General features: G+C 43.2%; 1 protein-coding gene across 1 annotated transcript in view; it reads right to left on the reverse strand.

The window, feature by feature from the left end:
* Positions 1-21518, reverse strand: part of USP13 (ubiquitin specific peptidase 13) — an 89034-nt gene that overhangs the window by 59649 nt on the left and 7867 nt on the right. Inside the window, exons 2-3 of the mRNA XM_038416135.2 lie at positions 13163-13288; positions 7886-7946 (exon numbers count right to left, since the gene is read on the reverse strand). Coding sequence (XP_038272063.1) covers positions 7886-7946; positions 13163-13288 — 187 coding nt within the window. The remainder of the gene's footprint in view (positions 1-7885; positions 7947-13162; positions 13289-21518) is intronic.

Below are 21518 nucleotides of genomic sequence, written 5' to 3' on the forward strand. Positions count from 1 at the left end.
CTACATAAAAAGCACTAGAGAAGTCAGTACAAACTAAAATTTCATACAGACAAGGACTTGTTTATACTGCTTTATACACTATATACTGAAATGTAGGACAATATTTATATTCCAATTGATTTATTTTATAATTATATGATAAAAATGAGAAAGTAAGCAAATTTTTAAGTAATAGTGTAGTATGATATTTTTGTATTTTTGTCTGATTTTGTAAGCAAGTAGTTTTTAAGTGAGGTGAAACTTGGGATACGCAAGAGAAATCAGACTCCTGAAACGGATACAGTAGTCTGGAAAGGTTGAGAGACACTGGCTTACTCTGACCATTGCCAATACCTTTAGACATCTGTAAAGACCTTTGATATTTTTTATTTCTTCACTTTACAGACATTAAGGATGATCTGTTGGTCTAGCATTAATGATCTGCTATATACAAATAGCAATGGCATGGCTCTTCTGGGTGTAAGAACCAGACTGACACCACCACTCCTAGCAGCTCATTTTGACCAACCCCAATAACATTGACCTGACCTGGATTTGAACCGGTGACCTAGAGGTGAAAGATTCCGTATTCTATTAGCAATCAATCCCTTGATAATGAGGATAATGACGCACTTAAGAGTATCCCACCATTTTAGTTACAGTGAAAAGGTGAAGTTTAATTTATCTTTTAAGGCTTCATGCCATTCAGATTGCTACAAGACCAGGAAATTACATTCTCTCCGTACAATTGCCTCAGAAGCCTGACATACTGACTTCAAGGCAGCATGACAAAAAAAGACATACACTGCTCCATCAGTGCTAGCAAAAGAATGAAGATTTAATTTGTGGTTTTTTGAAAAGGGACTATCAGCACCATCTGACTCAACAGTTCTGCTCCATGTGGCCAAGATTTGTAAAAGTGACTAGCCATTCTGGGTGCCTAACTTTGAGTGACTAACGTCTTAAAGGGACCTGATTTCAGAGGGTGAGTTCTCAGCACTTTAAGCCGGGCCTTTTTAATAGGGGTCACTTGAGCATCTCAAAATCACTAGCCACTTTGGAAAACCCTGGCCTGTGCATGTTCAGAGATGTTTAGTTCAGTGATAAAAATAAATTCTCCTTCCTTTTTATTTCCAATAACCCTGCAGAGCCAAAAAAAATGAGAGACGGTGAATTCGTATCTGATCAATAGAACTGTTAACTATGTTCTATTATGAGAGAACAGGGCTACCTTGGAGTAACTGCAGGCAGAATTTGCCTTCCACATTTGTCACTGGTTTCAGAGTAGCAGCCGTGTTAGTCTGTATTCGCAAAAAGAAAAGGAGTTCTTGTGGCACCTTAGAGACTAACAAATTTATTTGAGCATAAGCTTTCGTGAGCTACAGCTCACTTCATCGGATGCATTCAGTGGAAAATACAGTGGGGAGATTTATATACATGGAGAACATGAAATAATGGGTCTTACCATACACACTGTAACCAGAGTGATCACTTGAGGTGAGCTATTACCAGCAGGAGAGCGGGGGTGGGGGTGGGTGGGTAAACTTGGGGAAATAGTTTTACTTTGTGTAATGACCCATCCACTCCCAGTCTCTATTCAAGCCTAAGTTAATTGTATCCAGTTTGCAAATTAATTCCAATTCAGCAGTCTCTCGCTGGAGTCTGTTTTTTAAGTTTTTTTGTTCAAGTATTGCCACTTTTAGGTCTGTAATCGAGTGACCAGAGAGATTGAAGTGTTCTCCAACTGGTTTTTGAATGTTATAATTCTTGACGTCTGATTTCTGTCCATTTATTCTTTTACGTAGAGACTGTCCAGTTTGGCCAATGTACATGGCAGAGGAGCATTGCTGGCACATGATGGCATATATCACATTGGTAGATGTGCAGGTGAACGACCCTCTGATAGTGTGGCTGATGTGATTAGGCCCTATTATGGTGTCCCCTGAATAGATACGTGGACACAGTTGGCAACGGGCTTTGTTGCAAGGATAGGTTCCTGGGTTAGTGGTTCTGTTGTGTGGTGTGTGGTTGCTGGTGAGTATTTACTTCAGGTTGGGGGGCTGTCTGTAAGCAAGGACTGGTCTGTCTCCCAAGATCTGTGAGAGTGATGGGGCATCTTTCAGGATAGGTTGTAGATCCTTGATGATGCGTTGGAGAGGTTTTAGTTGGGGGCTGAAGGTGATGGCTAGTGGCGTTCTATTATTTTGTTTGTTGGGCCTGTCCTGTAGTAGGTGACTTCTGGGTACTCTCCTGGCTCTGTCAATCTGTCTCTTCACTTCAGCAGGTGGGTATTGTAGTTGTAAGAATGTTTGATAGAGATCTTGTAGGTGTTTGTCTCTGGCTGAGGGGTTGGAGCAAATGTGGTTGTATCGTAGAGCTTGGCTGTAACAATGGATCGTGTCGTGTGGTCTGGATGAAAGCTAGAGGCATGTAGGTAGGAATAGCGGTCAGTAGGTTTCCAGTATAGGGTGGTGTTTACGTGACCATCGCTTATTAGCACCGTAGTGTCCAGGAAGTGGATCTCTTGTGTGGACTGGTCCAGGCTGAGGTTGATGGTGGGATGAAAATTGTTGAAATCATGGTGGAATTCCTCAAGGGCTTCTTTTCCATGGGTCCAGATGATAAAGATGTCATCAATGTAGCACAAGTAGAGTAGGGGCATTAGGGGACGAGAGCTGAGGAAGCGTTGTTCTAAGTCAGCCATAAAAACGTTGGCATACTGTGGGGCCATGCGGGTACCCATCGCAGTGCCGCTGATTTGAAGGTATACATTGTCCCCAAATGTGAAATAGTTATGGGTGAGGACAAAGTCACAAAGTTCAGCCACCAGGTTTGCCGTGATAGTGGCAATACTTCAACAAAAAAACTTCAAAAACAGACTCCAGCGAGAGACTGCTGAATTGGAATTAATTTGCAAACTGGATACAATTAACTTAGGCTCGAATAGAGACTGGAAGTGGATGGGTCATTACACAAAGAAAACTATTTCCCCATGTTTATTCCCCTCCCCCGCCCCTCCGGTTCCTCAGACGTTCTTGTGAACTGCTGGAAATGGCCCACCTTGATTATCACTACAAAAGGTTCCTTCCCCCCCCCCGCCCACTCTCCTGCTGGTAATAGCTCACCTCAAGTGATCACTCTGGTTACAGTGTATATGGTAACACCCATTGTTTCATGTTCTCTATGTATATAAATCTCCCCACTGTATTTTCCACTGAATGCATCCGATGAAGTGAGCTGTAGCTCACGAAAGTTTATGCTCAAATAAATTTGTTAGTCTCTAAGGTGCCACAAGTACTCCTTTTTTTTTTTTACAATTGTTACTGGGGATTATGCGTGAGTAGGGAAGAACCCACTTGAATTTCAAAACTTAGGTTAGGTTTGCTGAGCCAGCAATTTGGGAAAAAAATCTCTTTTTACTTGTAAATCGAGCAAATTTTATTTAGAAATCAATGTGTCATGAGTAGCAAGGAATGCTGGGAAGCCACTTTCCCACACAATCCCTTCCCAGGTGAAGGTAGCACTTTAAGATGCCTGAATACCATGAGCCCAGGAACCCCTGTGTAGTAATGGGTTTACTTTAGCTCTGAGGTCTCACACAGCCAAAAGAAAACTGGTTTATAGCAATCCTGAAAAGGCTGATACATTGATGCTGAACCCACACAGGGCAATGTATTTCCCTTCTAAGGGACCAGGAGCTTTATGAGGCTGTCATAGGCACAATTAAACATTGTGGTCATCAAAACAGAGCACCCACAGGTCACAAAGAGCCTGCTGAGGGAGAGGACGAAAGGGAAGGCAAAATAACCAATGCTCTAAGTGGAGGCCAGGCTGGGATTGTTATTTTGGGCAAGCAGTCAGCAGGGTAAATTTACTCAGCTATCATCTGGCCCAGCTCATAAGCATCACTCTAGTGATAGCGAGAAGTGCACTGCCGCTGGCTGACTGAAAACAGCAGCTGAGTGGGCTGTTGGTGACAGAGAGTGCAATAAACTAAGCCACTAGAGGGAAAAAAAGGGAGAAACATTTGACTGGACATGCCCAGATTAGATTTAGATGAGTTACCAACTGAACGCACTAATAATAGTGGCATAATTAGATCCCAGGCAAGACTCCCAAACAGGATGTCCACCATGTGCGTGGTGATGCCTATGTGTGAGACAGACAGCTCCCTCATAACACAGATCAATGAGTCTGCAACCGATACAAAGCCCTACAAAGGGCTCTTGAAAATCAAGTCTCATTTAGGGATCGATCCAGATCTCATTGTCTTGAATGGCAGAGGCTCAAGCCCTTGAACCTCAAATCATTCCTTCCAGCTGCCCCCAAATTATCATGATTGCAGCATCTGTCTATTCAGATAAGCAAGACATTTTGAACAAGGATGTCTGTAAAGCACCAAGCTCACTAGCAAAGCTATAAAAGAAATAGATAAATAATAAATATACTTTACAGCCATTTCATCCTGTTTGGTGAAAGGAAACGAAACTGCAGCACAACTGAGACTTTACAATGCTTCTCACTAGAATCCACTAAATCATTAACTATAAACTGGATAATATTTGCACAGTGCTTTGAAGATGTAAAGCATTAAGTACTATTTTTTATTTTGAGGTATTTACCTCAGTTTAACACCATATCGGTTAATATAATCATTATTTCCGCTCCCACTGTACTATGGATTTTCTTCAAAATTACAAGTTAAGTAGGCAAAGAAAACTAAGTCAATAAAATTAAAATCCCTAGTTGTATTCCTAATAATGTTAGGGTTAGTTATACTGATTTCACGTAAGTATGGTTGTTAACATGTTTTGTAGTCAGGGCTCCTACTTCCTATGGCTCTATCTAAAACAACAAATTATTAAAACTGCAATATTTGTAAACTCTTATTTTCTTTTCACACTATATATGCTGTCTGTCCACCTTTCTGAATTTCACTTAAATTTGGGTAATTAAACTAGAAAGTGACAATTTTACTCACTTCTTAGCCCGTTTCGCTTTAGGCTCTCATGTGCTGGCACACCTCTATTGTATTTAGGTTCACAAAGTTACAGGGGAATGTTTAAATCCTCAAATCACCATTTCTATTCATAGAGTAGTGTCTGTATTTTGTACAATCACACTTACATGAACACAAAATCTAAATATTGAGCCACAAGCTAGCTGACTGAACCCTTTCAAGAAGGTGGTAACATTGCAAAATAAATAGACAAGTTAAAGATATTCTCACTGAAAACAGGGCTCAAGCACATTTTGCCTGAATGGTGCTTATGGTCTGGAAGACTAGCCATGTTGGCTCCAAATGAGTTCACCAAAGCAATTAACCAGATGTCATCAGGGAAAGTTTGAGACGTTCACACACAAAGTTCACATAAGGACATTTTTGCAAACTCACAAATAAAGATTCTCTCTTCCCTTATTAGGCTAATTTTTGTTTCTAACTCAGACAATTGGCAGCACGCCCTCTACCATGGATCTTTTCAGTATTTCGGGAAGGAGAATCTCATAATGGTTTGATCCTACACATTTTTCAGATTTCTTCATTTCCATTCTATTCTCATGATAGCAGCAGTTCTGGAAGCCATTCTATGAGAATCTTAAAGATGTGTTTCTAATAGAGGAGACTGGAAGGGGTTTAATAGCCTTAATAGCCATCAAAGAGGATTATAACTAGCAGAGTAACAGGTGCCCAAATTAGCCTGACTGTACAGAAAGCCAGTTCCACTGGGGCTGCTAGGAATCACTCAGATCAAGACACCCAAAACCTGTCTCAGAAGGTCACTTGATCATCTATTGCAGCCCCACTACCTGTCTGAGCCCGGACTGGCTAGGTATATGCATTGGCTGACCAATCACTGCCAGTTTGGTGTCAGCCTCTATCATGGAATGAGCAAGCAAAAACAGTACTTAAAGTTCTGTAAAGATGGAACATCTGGCAACTCAACACCAGCTATGAGAAAGCATCTAGAGGCAGCATGGCCTAGTGGATAGGGGACCAGATGTGGCGTCAGGAGATCTGGGTTCTCTTACCCTCTCTGCTACTGACTCCTTGTGCAACCTCATGCAATTCACTTAACCCCTCAGTGCTTTAGTTCCCCCATTTGTGAATGGGGATAATCATATTTATTTACTCACCTTTACATCCATAGATCTCAAAAACTTTACAAAGGGCTATGCAGGTGCTAACCACTGCTGTAAAAACACCACTTAAAGGATTAAAATGAGACAGTATCAAGAGAGTTTCAGTTCATCCCCAAGCAGCAACAGCTGTGCAGAGGACTATGAAGGAGCACACCACCCAGAGGAGAGCAGAATCTCCACAGATGTCTCAGATCCATAAGGTTCTGGGGTAAACAGTGACAATTCAATGGACCAAATTCATCACTGGCGTAATTCCCCTGCCTTCAAGGATTAATTGGAACCAAGGCTGTTGGAACCTCTGGAACAGCTCTAACAGCATGGGAGCAGACTAGTCAGATGCAAGGGCACAATTTAAAGAGCGGGAACAAACCCCTCTTCTAGCAACAAATGGCAGAGGAGCAATGGTGCATCACTGACCCTCTCTAAGCCATATAAAATGCGTATGCAGTAAATTAGCAATAACAAAATTTGGTCCTGTGTTTCTATGAGCCTTTTTTGTGTGCATCTCATTCACGTGTGCATTTCTAACACTGCAAGGAAGCCCTGCTTGGCAGTCTGCTTTCTTTCGGAAGCGTATGCAGCCACTCTGTAATCATTTAGTGATAATTGAAAATTATTCTGAATATGAAATGCTAGCAACTGGCATTTAAACCAGTGCCTGCCAACTCCTCATTAACAGCCCCTTCCTCTTACGGGGAGGTGGCGGGGGGAGAGAAGAGAACTTCACTTGTTTACTCTCCTCTCACTAACTTCCTCTTTCTTTTCTTTTCTCCAGCCACCTTTTTCAGAACTTACTCCTGCCATTAAAATGACTGAATCCATCACAATCCTCTCAGCAACACATTCCACAGACCAAAGCAACTCCAGTGCGATGCCAAGCTATTGTTCCCCCTTCCACTATGAGAAAGCTGGCTTTTGCTATGAAAATATTTAACCCCTTCACCTCAGGAAGAATTACTTAGCTACTTTCAGTAGTGACTATGGCTTCTATTCTCTCTCCACCCCATGAAAGGCATGAAAAGGAAAAAAAATACACAGAAAATGCATCAAAAAAGCCCCAGAAGTGGGTAGAGTTGAGCTGATACTGTAGGGTCTGAAGGAGTTTATCGGGTCCTAAGATTTCTTGGCTGATGCATAAATCAACTGATATTTAGGAAAATTAGGGTTTGATAGAAAGATGATTAGAGGCAGATGAAGGAAACTCATTGGGGGTTTCCCTTTCTTTCCCTCACTTCCTAGCTTTGGGTACATCAGGGAGACATGTCAGGCAGATAGAATTGTGTAAGTGTTATTAAAAGACGTTCAGTATACATGTACAGTTATATTTACTTTGGACCAGAATGGGGACCCCTTACCCACACTCATAAGCCGTTACAAATAGTTCCATAGAAGTTAATGGGACCACTCCTGAGAGCAACTGCTCACAAGCAGGAATCAGGGCTCCCCAGACTGGCCCTATATAAGCAGTTAATCCAAATTCACATTTTATAAAAGCAACATACTATGGTGATGGGGCACATGTAAGTAGGCAGACAGGTGTCTAACAAACCCTAAGCAGTTTGAGAATATCTGCAAGGCTGTTTTGGGATGATCATTAATAATTTTTTTTAAAAGGAAGACACTTACATATTTGTAATCTTTCTACTTTGAACAGTTTTAAAAACAAAACAAAACAAGGCAGACATGCTGGAGTGGCAGGTGTACCCAAATGCACATGCACTGGGGTTAGACACAAGGACTGTGTGAGAGCAGCTATCTACAATACCTAAAAATAGCACTGCATTCCTCCTGTTTGGTAAAGCTCCACCAGATGCGCCTGGTACCTTCTGGAAAGAAAAAAAGAAAATATACAGTTAAAAATCTAACCTGTGAACCTGAAATAAGCAAACAACAGCCTCATGCCGGAGCTCCCCCTGACAGGTAGAGGGGTTAGTGTGCGTTCGGTGTGTTTTCGGGGGAGGGATGCACAGATACAAATTTAGTACTGGTGAAAGGTGCCAGACTGACATCCCTGAACAACAAAGTCCTCTATTTAACCATAGAACACCTACAGGATGGGCAGCAGAAGCATACGCTTCCTTCATATCCCTCGTCAATGGGACTCGACCCTGATCCAGTGGGACCACCTTTGGAAGTCAGAATAATTTATTCTATATGTCCACTTACTCCCCTCTGCCAGCAAGAGTGACCGATTGTGATAGCACTGGTAATGACACACACACATACACCCTAAGAACTGGATGGGACCATCACGTAATTTCACACCTACTCCCACACCATCAGATGTCAACAGTGCTTAATGACTGGACGCAGACTGGACATGATTACCCAGAGGTGAAAGACTCTGCCTCCCATTACCAATCCAGGTGGGCCACCAGGGCCCTCTTGGGTGTTATAACAAACTGTTATCAAAGTAAATAATCTAAAATAAATGCCTCCTCAATGAGCGCCTGAGCTTGCTCCCACTGAAGTGAACGAAAGTGATCACAGTGGTCTGTAAGCATTAGGTGCTATGCAGAAAACCTATCTAGGCAGCCTGGTTTAGTTTTAAGATGGCAAAGACCTATGAGCAGAGCAGAGCACAGCACAGCTATGTGCCAGGTATTCTAGCGATAGAGCTAATTTCAGTTTCAGGTAGTGCTTTTGCCAATTCCAAGTGCTTTACAAAGCAATGGGAAGAATACCGGCAGCACCATAAGCGTAAAAGCAAATGCAAACACAACTCTTTCTAAGCTATTCAGAACCATGCACTGTTAAAACTTCTTTAGTGATTAGTTTTTTGTGGCTATTGTGCCAGCAGCGTATCTTTTACAGCATGTAACATAATGTCATGCTACTTTACGTTTGTTGCTTTTTTATTTTTTTTTTAAATCGTAAAATTAGGATACAACAGGTGGAAAGAGACAGGCCCAGAATCTGCCAAGCTAGGAAGAGTTCATGTGTTTGTCTCTGCTGACAAGAAGGTGAAGAGTTCACATATTTTGGGTGATTCTTTCTGTCATGTAAATAAAGCTTCAGCCAAAGAGATTGGCTAGAATCATCAACAAGTTTTCACACCCCATAGAAAAGTTTTCCATTATCAGAAAGACCAGACACCAACTAATGTTTCTTGGCTACACTTATCAAAACAACAAAACCTACTGTTCAGATTTATCATACTGATTTTTTATTTATTCACCAAGTAGGAAGGGGGAATGGCCACTAGTATTAAAAACTAGCTCATTTTCTCAATGAAATGTAAATGACAAACAGAAAAGAAACATATTTTCTCACTCTTAAAAAAAATCCCTGATCTACTACAAAAAACAACAACTGCAGCAACTACAAACAGATGGTTGCCTCCTCTCCTCACCCCACACACCCCAAATTATCTCAGTGGTTCAACCACCACACTGGAAAGCTAGGATTGAACTCCCACCACTCCATGTGTGACCTGGAGCAAGACATTAAGACCAAAATTTTCAAGAGTGACCACTCACTTTGGGTGCCTACATTTTTGGCTCCCTACCTTTAAATATCTCAGCCTGATTTTCAGAGGTGCCAAATACCTCTCACTCACACTGGCTTCAACTGAAGTGGTGGATGATCAGCACTTCTGAAAAAGCAGCCCAGGGAGTTTGTGCCTTGCTTTCCCAATCTGTAAGTCGGAGGTGATAACTTTCCTCCCTCACAGGCTATTACAAGCATTAATTAATATTTGTAAAGCATTTTAAGATCCTCCAACAAAAGGCAGAGTCAGGATGAAGTAGTAATAGCAGTGCTATGTCGGTCTCTCCATGTTACTTGTACTAAGTGTCAGGAACCTTATTTGATAGCTCTATGAATCGCAGATCTGTGTAACGAACCACCATGTTATCTATGTTCTCGCAAGAGGGCCCATTGCTGTCTAGTATCTGAGCACCTGCCATGTATTATCCTTCCCAATGCAGTGCTATGGTTTCAAAAGTCACGGGGTCTAAGGCAGAGAGAGCATCCAACTGAACACTGCCTGTGTTATATCTCTGCTGCACACAGTACTGGCAACACAGTCATTGAGGCTGCAGAAAGTAACTGGTTTTTAAAGCTCAGAAAAAAAATCACTACTCAAAAATTCAATGTGGTGAGTCAACTGATGTTGCTACCATGGGGGTGCTGCACAGCTTGCAATGCCAGTGACATATGTTTCCCATTGATTCTATGGAAGATGACCTGGGAACAGATCCTTCACTATTATAAGCTGCCATAGCTCCACTGAAACCAATGGAACTACGACAATTTAGACAAATGGAGGACCTGCCCCTTGCTCTTTTGTAAAGCTGTGCCAGGACACACATACTTATCCCAGACACTTCAGGAAGCGACAAAGACTTCCACATTCTGCAGGGATGATACCAAGGCAATGAGAGATAGGAATAGCAACCTGGTCACATCCATCCAAAGTCACTGCACACAGTGCCGCATGGCTTCTCTGTCTCATATAGCCCTAGTGTTTAGTAAGCATCCGAGAACCTGGGCTGGGTCCTTCATGAAGCTGTCAAGCAGGTGAACCTCATTAGAGGCAGTCTAACGAGTTCTCAACATTTGGCATTGTTTTGCTACGACATGGGGCCCCATCACTAGCAGCTCCACAGGAGGGAAGTGGCTCCCACAAGGTAGCAATATCCCAACAAGCTGTTTTAAGAGCAGAGAAGTACAGGTCCTCACAAAGGATCGCAAGTTTCCCCTTAATGATGCCTTCAATCATCCAGTATGGGTGGCAGGCTTAGCCAACCTTGCTGATATCTCTGGGTACCTGAATGACCTGAGCTACTCTTTCCAGGAGCAACACACAAATGCCTGTCCATCTGCATCAGGGTACAAGCACTCATCAGGAAACATGGACATTGGTCTTCCTGAACGTAGACAAAATGTAGGGTCATTTCAGACTTCGAGACAACACATTTGCAAACTTGTGTGGATCATAGAGCCCATTCAATTATATTTTTATAATTCCAATTAACTCATTTAATTAATGTTAATGTCCTAAGGCCGAACATCTAGTATGGTAACATGAAGACATGTATGAATTTATGATGTTGTCCAGCAAAAGTGAAGCAGAGAAGTAGTTTTCATTTTCGCCCCACTGTATTTAAACTTTTGGAGACATATCTAAACACATGTACATACACACACTCAATTAACATAGGGGCATTGTGTTAGACATCCCTTGTTTCTCAGAGAAATAGTAATATTGTCGAATTGTGAGTTTATATGTCCCTTCTCATTCAGAAGAATCCCAAGGTGGGTTACAAACTCTAGAAGTTATGGATATTCAGCACCTCTGAGGTGGAATGCTGCAGTCATTAACATTACATAACAGGCTCTAGGTGGACAGAAGAGTACTGCCTAATAAATTACCACTGTATCATCCACTCGCCAAGTACTGCCCCAATCTTCCTGAACCTAGCAGGTGAGTTTTCCCAATGTCCTACCTAAGATGCAACCCACTAAGAAGCCCCAAGATTCCTCAGTAGCTGAAGAGTGTCTTTGCAGTGATCTAGCCGCTTATGTTTACTTTGACACTGAGGTGAACATCAGTGTACTTACTTTTCATCTCAAGAGATCTTAGTTCAAACCCTTGTCAACCCAACAGGCAAAGAGATTTTGGAGATCCCATTTTAACCCCAATTTGGCTTTATATTGAAACCTCCCATGTACTTCGGCTAAACTAGCAGACTCTCTCATCAGAGGGGTAGCCATGTTAGTCTGGATTTGTAAAAGCGGCAGAGTGTCCTGTGGCACCTTATAGACTAACGGACGTATTGGAGCATAAGCATGCATCCAACAAAGTGGGTAGTCAATACGTCTGCAAGAATAACAAGGACATTGGAGGCTTGGGGTGATACTCATGTGTAAGTCTGAATAGGACTTCTGCCCACCTGGTTCTAGTCACCACAATTACCTTTCACAAGCACTAAATCCACTCACCAAAAGAACATTTGCTAGAACCTGCTCAGTCTACCACAAGTTTACAGTAACAGTGTGATGGAAATGTAGCTATTTCCCAACTGCCCAGGGACATGGAATCTTCTGCAAGAGGATTTCCCTAATTTTTAGCATACACCGACTCACCCGAACTTGCAGCCACCACTCTTTTGATAAAGTAAGAATGGACAGGATCTTTTTCCAAGTTCAAGGGAGATCCTTGATCAGCCAAAGAGATCACTGCTGTAGAACAACAGGAAGCACTCTTTGTCCCACCCTAGGTAACTATCTCAGTCCCAGTAATTTGCCCAAGGATTCAAAGCTACATTGAAAAGTAAACTGAGTGGCACATCAAACCAAGCCACAGCTTCTACTCTGTTTGGGTCAGAGTTCATTAACAGCCCATTGTATTAGAATACAAACACCAAACAAATATATGCATGTGCGCACACAAACACAGTTGGCCTTCACATTTTATATCAGTAGTAAACCCTGCAACAGTAGGGATGTATAACTAATAGGAAGCTTGTCTGTATTATAAAAGATTGATCTGGGAAGCAGTGTTTGGATCTAGGGTCCATTTCAGGCTAGAGTTTGGATTACAGCGCAAATGAGGACTAAGGTTCGCTCTTCTGAGTAAATTTCTGCCAGCTTGAGCCAAAATCTCATGAAAACCCTCATTCTCAGAAGATTCCAAATATATCTGAACCAGAATCCGTGTACAGGCCTCTTGGTTCAGATTTTTAAAGCTACTTAGGCACCTAAAAATGAGCATAGGTGCCCAGTAAAATCAATGGGAATTAGACACCTAGGTGCTTTTTTGGGGGGGGAGGGGGAATAATGGGAAATCACCATAAGCACCAATGTGCATCTTTAGGTAACTAAATACCTTTAAAAATCTGGCTCCTGGTGGTTTGAATAAAAATTGCACAGTTGAGTTTGAACCCAAGGATCTAAATCTGACCGCTACCCAGCCCAAATTTCAAAGGGAGTCAGATTTGATATTTCAGGTTTGGCCCATCTCCCAGATACTTTATCTGAAATCCGTATGAGGTATAAGAACCATCCAAACAGCTGGTCTGGAAGCTAGAAATCTCACCTCTATCACATGTCGTTTCAGATGCATATATACACACTGTCCTGTTTTTCGATAGTGCCTTTCAACGTGTTCCCTTCCAAATCCCAGAAACGTGTTCATGCACACATAGAGACCTCCTTCTGAATCCTGAAAGGAATCATAGAAAACAGTTACTATATAAAAGGAACTGAATGGGACAGAAAGACACCAGCAAGCAGAGACAGTTAGGAACCGCAACTTTTTGCACCTTCCCCTTATCACATTAGCACATCACATGCTTACATACTAGGTTATAGCGCAAAGAGAATAGTCTTCCTTTTAAGAAACTTCCACACCATGTGACAATGTATACCAGCAGCTGATTGGACCACAGTGACTGTAACAGTAAAGGGTAATAAGATTATGGCACCACTAAAGAGTTTACAGCGGTGCAACTGCACCAGTGCAGCTGTAAGCTCTCTAATGGAGCCACTCTAAGCCAACAGGAGAGAGCCCTCCCATTGACTAAATTACTCTGCCCCCAACAAGCAGCGGCAGCCACCTCAGCAGGAGAAGTTCTCCAGCCAATATAGCGCTGTCTACACCAACAGTTAGGTTGGTGTAACTTTTCGGGGGGGGGGGGGATGGCTTATTCACACCCCTAAGCAGTGTAAGTTATACCAACGTAAGTGGTAGTGTAGACATAGCCTAAGTGTGTCAAGACCTGATGTCTAGTAGCAGGCCTTGAAAAATCCATTTGACTATTCATCCTTTGCAAAAGGAAGGTTTCCCTTGGAGAATGTGAGCCCTTTGGGGGATGGGGGAGGCTACTAAGCCATCAATACCAGAAGAATCTAAGCTTTCATTTTAAATAATATAACGTGTCTAGCCCTATGGCTACAAAGATAACCTTCTGAATAGGAACTGGTGTAGAGCTGTCTTCCTAAGGGTGAAAACTGGCTGACCACTTCAGTGCTGCTTCTCTTGCTCATTGCTTTCCCAAGCTGTAAAAGAGTCACTAACAAGATTCTGGTCCGTTTCACAGCTCCTGTCTAGAACCCCCTGGGCAAAGTGAAATTGGTAAGAATCATCTCAGTTTTGCTCTGCTTCTGTTTGAGACATCTATGAACAGAGGCAGGCACTGGCCCTAATCATAAAGCAAGGAAACTTAAAGCAAGTATAGCAGAGAAGAATCATGAGTTACACCCTCTTGAAATTGATTAGAAAGACTGAAACCCCAAGGAACGTCCAGGTAAAGCAGCCCAGTCGGAGTCCCAGCACCTTTCCCTTTCCCGGTAGCTGGGTGTTGAGAATGGCTCGCTGACCAGGGAATTGCCCCAGAATCCCACTGCCACCAGCTCCGTCCCAAATCATTCAAACTGTGCTGCTAACAGGTCTGGTCACCTGGTTAGTAGGCGTCAGGCACATTTTTCAAGCCCTTTCTAGTAGTCTATTGTTCCATGTAGGTGATGCAGAACAAAGGGCGGTCTTTTAATAGAACTTTGACCTTGCTTGCATTCTGAATTGCAGGATGGAAAAACATCTCACTTCTGATCTCTGGAAACACCACTAGCAGAAGTCACCCATAGCTAGCTTAGATACTGCTAGTGTATCAAGCAACAAGCGTCACCAATGGCTTCAAAATGTTACACATAAGGAACATACACTTAATTCTTGATCATAAATTGTTACAAGGATAGGTATGTTCTTGTATCCGTTGTATGTGAAAAACCCAGACATCAAAACGATGGACAGGAAACAGGACTAAATGTACTCTCCCAAGTTTGGAGTTATTGTTTTATCCAAAGTCACCTGAGGTGCTGGAAGAACACTCTAATGGGCTGATGGTGCTAAACCTGCCTGTGTTGTTTAGTGCCTGATACCAGATCTGCGGTATCAGGCACTGAATAACTGGCAATAAATGGGGATAAGAGAAATCTACTTCTACCATAAAGTTTATTAAAGCATTAGAAACTCCAGCCTCGATGGCCCTCCTTAGGATTTATGGGGCCCTATGCAGTATTATTAAACTGGTGCCCCTATGACAGCACAACTGCTGCCCCTACACCTGCGCATTCGGCTCTGTGAATACTGGTACCCCTATGCCGGTGCATTCAGCTCTGTGAATATGGCCCTTGCCTTCTGCCTAGGTAGACGACTGCAGAGCGGGGTGTGGGAGCCGACCCGCTCTTACCTGCTGTCTCGGTCATAGGTGTGGACTCCATGGGTGGGTGCTCTGGGGCGAGAGCACTCACAGGGAAAATTTAGTGGGTGTGGAGCACCCACCAATGCCAAGCTCCCCTCTTCTGCCCCCCTCGCCTCTCGAGCGCTGGTGGCCCTGCACTTACCAACTCCTCCCCCTCACTCCCAGCACTTCCAGAGCACCGTGAACAGCTGATTCGCGGCGTTCAAGCACCGGGAGGGAGAGGGAGGATCGGGGATGGGGCGGACTCGGGGGAAGAGTGGGGAAGAGGCAGGGCGGGGGTGGAACAGGGATGGGAAGAGGTGGGGCGGGGACTTGGGGGAAGGAGTGGAGGGGAGCAGGGCCTAGAGCGGAGTGGTGGGGGTCAAGCACCCCCTGGCAAGATGAGAAGTTGGTGCCTATGGTCCTGGTGGTGCCACAAATTTTTGGGTACCCTACATATCCGCATATGCCTAAGGACGGCCCTGATTCTATTTAACACCAACCCCCCTGAACTTTAAATGATCAAGACCTTTGAAGCAAGGGCTGCATCTACCATTATGAACCACCCAGGACATCACTGATGCATAAAGTAGTAATAATTATTTATTTTAAAATCATCCCCAATATATGTTTTCATAGATTCACACAGTTTAAGGTCAGAAGGGACCGTTACGACAGCCTCATTTGACCTCTAGCATAGAGTTTTGCAGACAAACACACATATAGATCTTTAGTATGCGAAACATGGAAGCCACCTCACATATGCAGTCATTCCTTGTCCTTTTCTTTTACATCCTTTATTATCTCCACAGCTAAAGCATTCTCACAAAAAGTCAAGGCTGCATCCCAGTTAAAAGAAGCCTGTGGATGCTCAGCCTAAATACAAATATATCCCATTGTCAATGAATAGGTGTTTCGGGAACTTTGTTTACCATTCTGTTTTCTCTGAGACACTTTGTTCTCTTTTTCCCCCGGAGCGACTCCATGAGAGCACTCAGCTCTTTTGCTAAGAAGGCTATGGCAACTATTTGACATTTTCAGGACATATGCTAAATGTGGAAGCTGCGTAAGTTAGCAGATGGTTACTAACAGGAGAGTTATTTCTCCTAGAAAAAGCAGGCAGGCTGTTCTCTCACACAACCTGAACAGAAGAAGACACTGTGTTCAAAAGTCTAACACAGTCATGGTAAAGCAGTGTTAGAGGTAAGGACTAGAGCTCTCGGATAGATGAAATTCACCCCTGTGCAGAGAGCCAGGGCCTTGCTTCACTTAATACCCATTCAAGCCCTACTCTGAAGGCCTAACTGGGGCCTTGGCCTTGTGCTGGTGAATTTCACCTATAGGGAACACCATATGTCCTGGAGGTAGGCAACATTCATCTTATATTTCTAAGTGGCTAGGGTGGAAAATGTTTTTCACTGATTTTTTTTTTTTAATGCGAGTGTATTTTTGTTTTGGTGAAAGGTGCTAGAGACTCAAGCACACTATCTATCTGCGAACAAGAACAATATACTGTTCCCAGGAACTAGGAGCTCTCCACAAACAAAACCATGAAGGTTCAGTAGTGAGGTGCATAAAAAGGAGTTTTATTGATCATGCCCGCTGCTGTAGTATCCACTCAGCCTGAACTAAACAACCAAAGTCCTGTCCCAACATGCAGTTGGATTAGTGTAAACTCTGGGATGGAGTATCTGAAGACAGTGTTTTCTTTTACTTTTTCAAAGTCCTAAGCAGGGCCGGCTCACAACATTTTGGCACCTGAGGAGGGGAGCTCAAATGCCCCCATGCCTCCTCGCTTGGGCCTAAACTCTGAAACTCTAGGTCCTAGTGGCGCCCCCCACAGTCTGGCACCTGAGGCAGCCGCCTCAGTTCGCCTCAATGTAAGGCCAGCCCTGGTCCTAAGACAGTGCTAAGGTGGAAGCTTCTACCCACTGCTCTGACAATGGGCCTTGATCCTGACCTAGAAGGACCTTCTAGTAAGAGACTAGCGCAGCCTTCTCACAAGCAGAATCTTCCCTTAAAGATTCAGGGAAGGCTTTGTAACAACATGCACCCGCAAAGTGGGAGTAAATGGAAGTTTTTCTTGCAACACTGCTTACTGTTCTTCATCATTTACATTGCAGGAGTGACCACAGTGTGCTAAGTGCTTTCCAAACTCAGAGGAAGGCAGGGTCCCTGCTCCAAAAAGCAGATAGTCAAGAAAGATTATCTTATATCATCATTTAGACAGTACTTTGTGTTAAAATAAAGGCTAGAAGAGGCTTTCAAGGAAGGGAATCCATGGAGGTATAAAGTTAAAGCATGATAGGATCACCTTCTTTCAAACCTTGGGAAGAGAGAAGGGAGATGGAGCAAGAACGCTGGTGATGGGAGGGCTGGGGAACACAAACACTAATCCACAAGGAACCAGCATGAGATCACCATCTCATTTCAAGCACACAGGATACCAACAGCTATCAGATGCTAATGGCTTTCAGTTCCTATCAACCTGATTTGGATTTGAACCCATGACCTGTATCCTATTACCAATCCCTGAGCCATCCAGTTCCCTAGGGAAATCTACGGTTTAACATTTTCATTTCCTGACATGACTAGGATAATAATGTATAAGGACATGTGGCTGTTACAGAGCTGCTAATATGGTGAATAGTCACATAGTAAAACATACCAGTCCATTTCAGAGAAAAGAGGAAAAAGGATACATTAATACTCACAATCCCCAATAATTACCTCAGATGTTACGAGATAATAGTAGTTACCAGGGGATTATCCACCAACAACTAATCTCTAATTGAGATTTCTTGCATTAAGGGACAAATCCTAAAGCCAATGGAATCAATGGGAGTTTTGCCATAGTCTTCAATGGAGCTAAGATTTATCCCTACAGAAATGATGAGCCAGTGGAACATTTTAGGGTCCTCCTGAGAGAGAGAGAGATCATCTGTGATCACCATCACAAGTCTGGTTGTGGCCAACCAAAAATCTCCTGCTGTAAAAGAGTACAGCTATAATACAATCTTTACTGTATTTGGAAGGGTTAAAAGAGCAGTTCTATAATATCCAGAATGTAGAAACCTGACAATAGCTTAATGAAGTGATAGTCTTCTTATTTCATAAATGTTTAAAAGGTCAAAAGATAGCAGAAGCTTCAGCATTTAATAATCATCTGAACAATACATAATAGCTTACAATGGGGAACAAAAAGAAAGCAGGTGTCTCATTCTACATTGCTACTGACAGTGGAACAATAGAAGCAAATCATGTCAAAGTGAATGAATACAACAGCACATGAAGATACCCCTGGCACAATTAAAAAAACACGGATCCCAGCTCCCCAGTATACCAGATACAGTAACTTGCATTAATTTACCAGTATTTAAACTGTGCATTGGGTGCTGGAATCTAGTCAAAGTTCTATTGGGAAAGAATACAGACACAAGCCTGCCACTTGATTAATCAAGATGCAGACACAAACAAATGAAGTAGTAAAGACCACCATACACAAATGAGGGATGAAAGGAAAAACATATGGAAATGCAGAGTGAGGAGAAGACAAGCAAACTACAGGAGTGGGGGGCAGGAAAAAAGAGATAAAAATAAAAGGCAGGACAAGAGGGACACAAGAACAAATGAGGGGGAAGGGGAAGATGAAAGACTGGAGGAGACTAAGAGCAAGGCTACTAGCAACTGGACTAGTCCAAACTAGAACTTCCCACCTGCTTTTTTTTAAACAGAGTCACTATTTTATTTTATTATATCTTGTGATCAGTGTATACAAAATAACAAATGTTGGAGAGAAGGGAGATCAGGAACTTCTATTCATCAGGTCTCATAATACAGAAGCAAGAAGACATTCAACTCTGTTGAAAGGTGGCAAATTTAAAGCTGTTAAAAGGAAATACATTCCCACTCACAATACAGTTAGCCTGCGGAACTCATTGCCACAAAAGATCTTTGAGACTAAGAGTTTAGCAGGATTCAACAAAGGATCAGACATTTCTATTGATAAGAATATCCAGTTACAATGGTACATATTACTAATATAAACAAGAGGTTTGGAAAGGGTCTAAACCCTTATGTTTCCAGCTTAAATCAACTTTTAGGTATTATGGGTTAGGAAGAAACAGATTACCTTCGGACAGATTACCCCATAACTGCCTATTGAAGGTTTCTTGCACCACCTCTGATGTACCTGGTACTGCCCACCATTGGAGACATGATACTGGGCTAGATGGACAATGAGTCAGATCCAGCGTGGAAATTCCTATGTTCCATTTGATAGAGGGCATCTACACAGAGACACTGAAATGAAATCTAACCACCATTCTAAAGATTGCTCGCTTCTATAAGTCAAAGCAGTTCCTCTCATGGAACTAGAGAACTCACCATTCTGAGGCAATCTGTTTAGGCATGTTCACAAGCAGGAGCTATGGCCTCTATATTATTAGGTAGTTCTGATGGCAAGACAAAGGAGGCTCATGAAGCACTCATGACTTGTGACACAGGAACAGAAGTTATATTCTGCCATGGGATCCAGCAGATATTAGTCCTCCTAAGGCAATGGTGCCCAAACTTTTCCTCTTGCACTTCCCCACCCCCCCTTACCAGTAATGGAATGTGTCCATGCTCCCCTGGGCCCAGAACCGGGGGCTGGGGGCCGGGAGTAGAGCCAGGGACTGGAGCCAAAGCCAGCGGTCAGAAGTGAAGCCGCAGCCAGGGGCCTGGAGCAGAGCTGGGGCCACAGCCGCAGCCAAAGGCTGGGGCAGGGCCGGAGTGGAGCTGGGGGGCAGAGTAGAGCTAGGTGGTGCTCCCTCCCTGCCCCCCATGTGGGGTTGGTCTGGGTCCTGCTAGGGGGGCACTCCCCACAATTTGGGGACCACTGTCTAAAGGACATTTGAAGGCCTTTGAATAACCACGTGGTACATGAAGCTCACTTGCAGTTCAATCAATAATAATGATGGTATTGATGGCTGGTAATACCCAGATTTACACTGTTGCCTGTGTTTATAATGTCCTTGTGTAGCTATGTAAAGAAACCCCAGCCTGGTGGATAGCCAAAGAAGCATGACTGTTTCTCTTATGGGAGCTGCTGCGTGCATCATCCCTGCAAATTCTACTCATACTTGGCTATTTTAGAGACTTGGTGTAGCAGTGACCATCTGGTTAGCTTTAGTATCAAAGTGCACTGCCAGGCAGCAAAGAACTCATCCATCAGGCAGGTGTAAGCTACAATATCTTCCTAGAGCGCAATGAAAATAAAAATGTGGTCCCTGATGTGCCCCACCACCTAACTGAAGACCTTCAGCCATACCTAAACAAGGTTCGCTGCTCATACTTTGCAATCTGACACATGCAACCAAGCAATGCACCACATCAGTCATTCCAGCACAGGAAAAACAAGCCACCCTGCAACTCAACCAAAATCATCTGTCTGGAGCAATGTCCAGATTTATTAAATTCTTGTCATGACCCTCAGTTTGAGAACCCCTGCTCTATATAAATAACACTGTTAACCTTTTTTACCCGAATGGCTAATCAAAGTTCAGGGCTCTGTGGGTGATCCAGTTGGGAACAGAAATTGGTGGCAGCCAGATTCCTCTTTGATGCAATCTTGTTTATTTACAAAGAATGTACAAAGTCCTGAGCCTCTGAATGCAGAAGAAACCAAGAACAAAAAGAAGTTTCTTGTTTACAGGCCCCCAACCCCTTTTAGCCAACACCAGAACCAAAGGCTCTCTCTAGCTTTTTCCAGGGTCACAATTGTGCTCACAGGCGGAGTCTATTGCCTGGCTTTCTTGCTTTTTCCCTACTCCCAGACAGTCTTATCTCTTCCCAGTTTCTTTCTGGTATGTTCTCTCACACATCTACACCCAGTCCCACCTGGTCACAAAAGCCAGTCGAACCCTCCACCCCCGCAGGCCCTACCGCTAGTTTCTGAGCAGACTCTGTTAGGCTTGGTCTACCCTAGCAACTTATGTTGGTGTAACTACGTCGCTCAAGGGTGTGGAAAATCCAACCTAAATCCTGGTGTTGGCAGCACCATATCAATGGAAGGGCTTTTCCCATTGACATAGGTACCACCTCTTGGGAAGGTGGAGTACCTTCCCTGATGCGAGAAGCCTTCCCCTCGGTGTACATATCACCTTCACCTAAGCACAACGGTGGCGCCACTGCAGCCTTTTAAGTGTAGACAAGCCCTTGGGTTTTGTTTTA

The sequence above is a fragment of the Dermochelys coriacea genome, chromosome 9 (genome assembly GCF_009764565.3).
Source record: "Dermochelys coriacea isolate rDerCor1 chromosome 9, rDerCor1.pri.v4, whole genome shotgun sequence".
In the NCBI taxonomy this organism is placed as follows: domain Eukaryota; kingdom Metazoa; phylum Chordata; order Testudines; family Dermochelyidae; genus Dermochelys; species Dermochelys coriacea.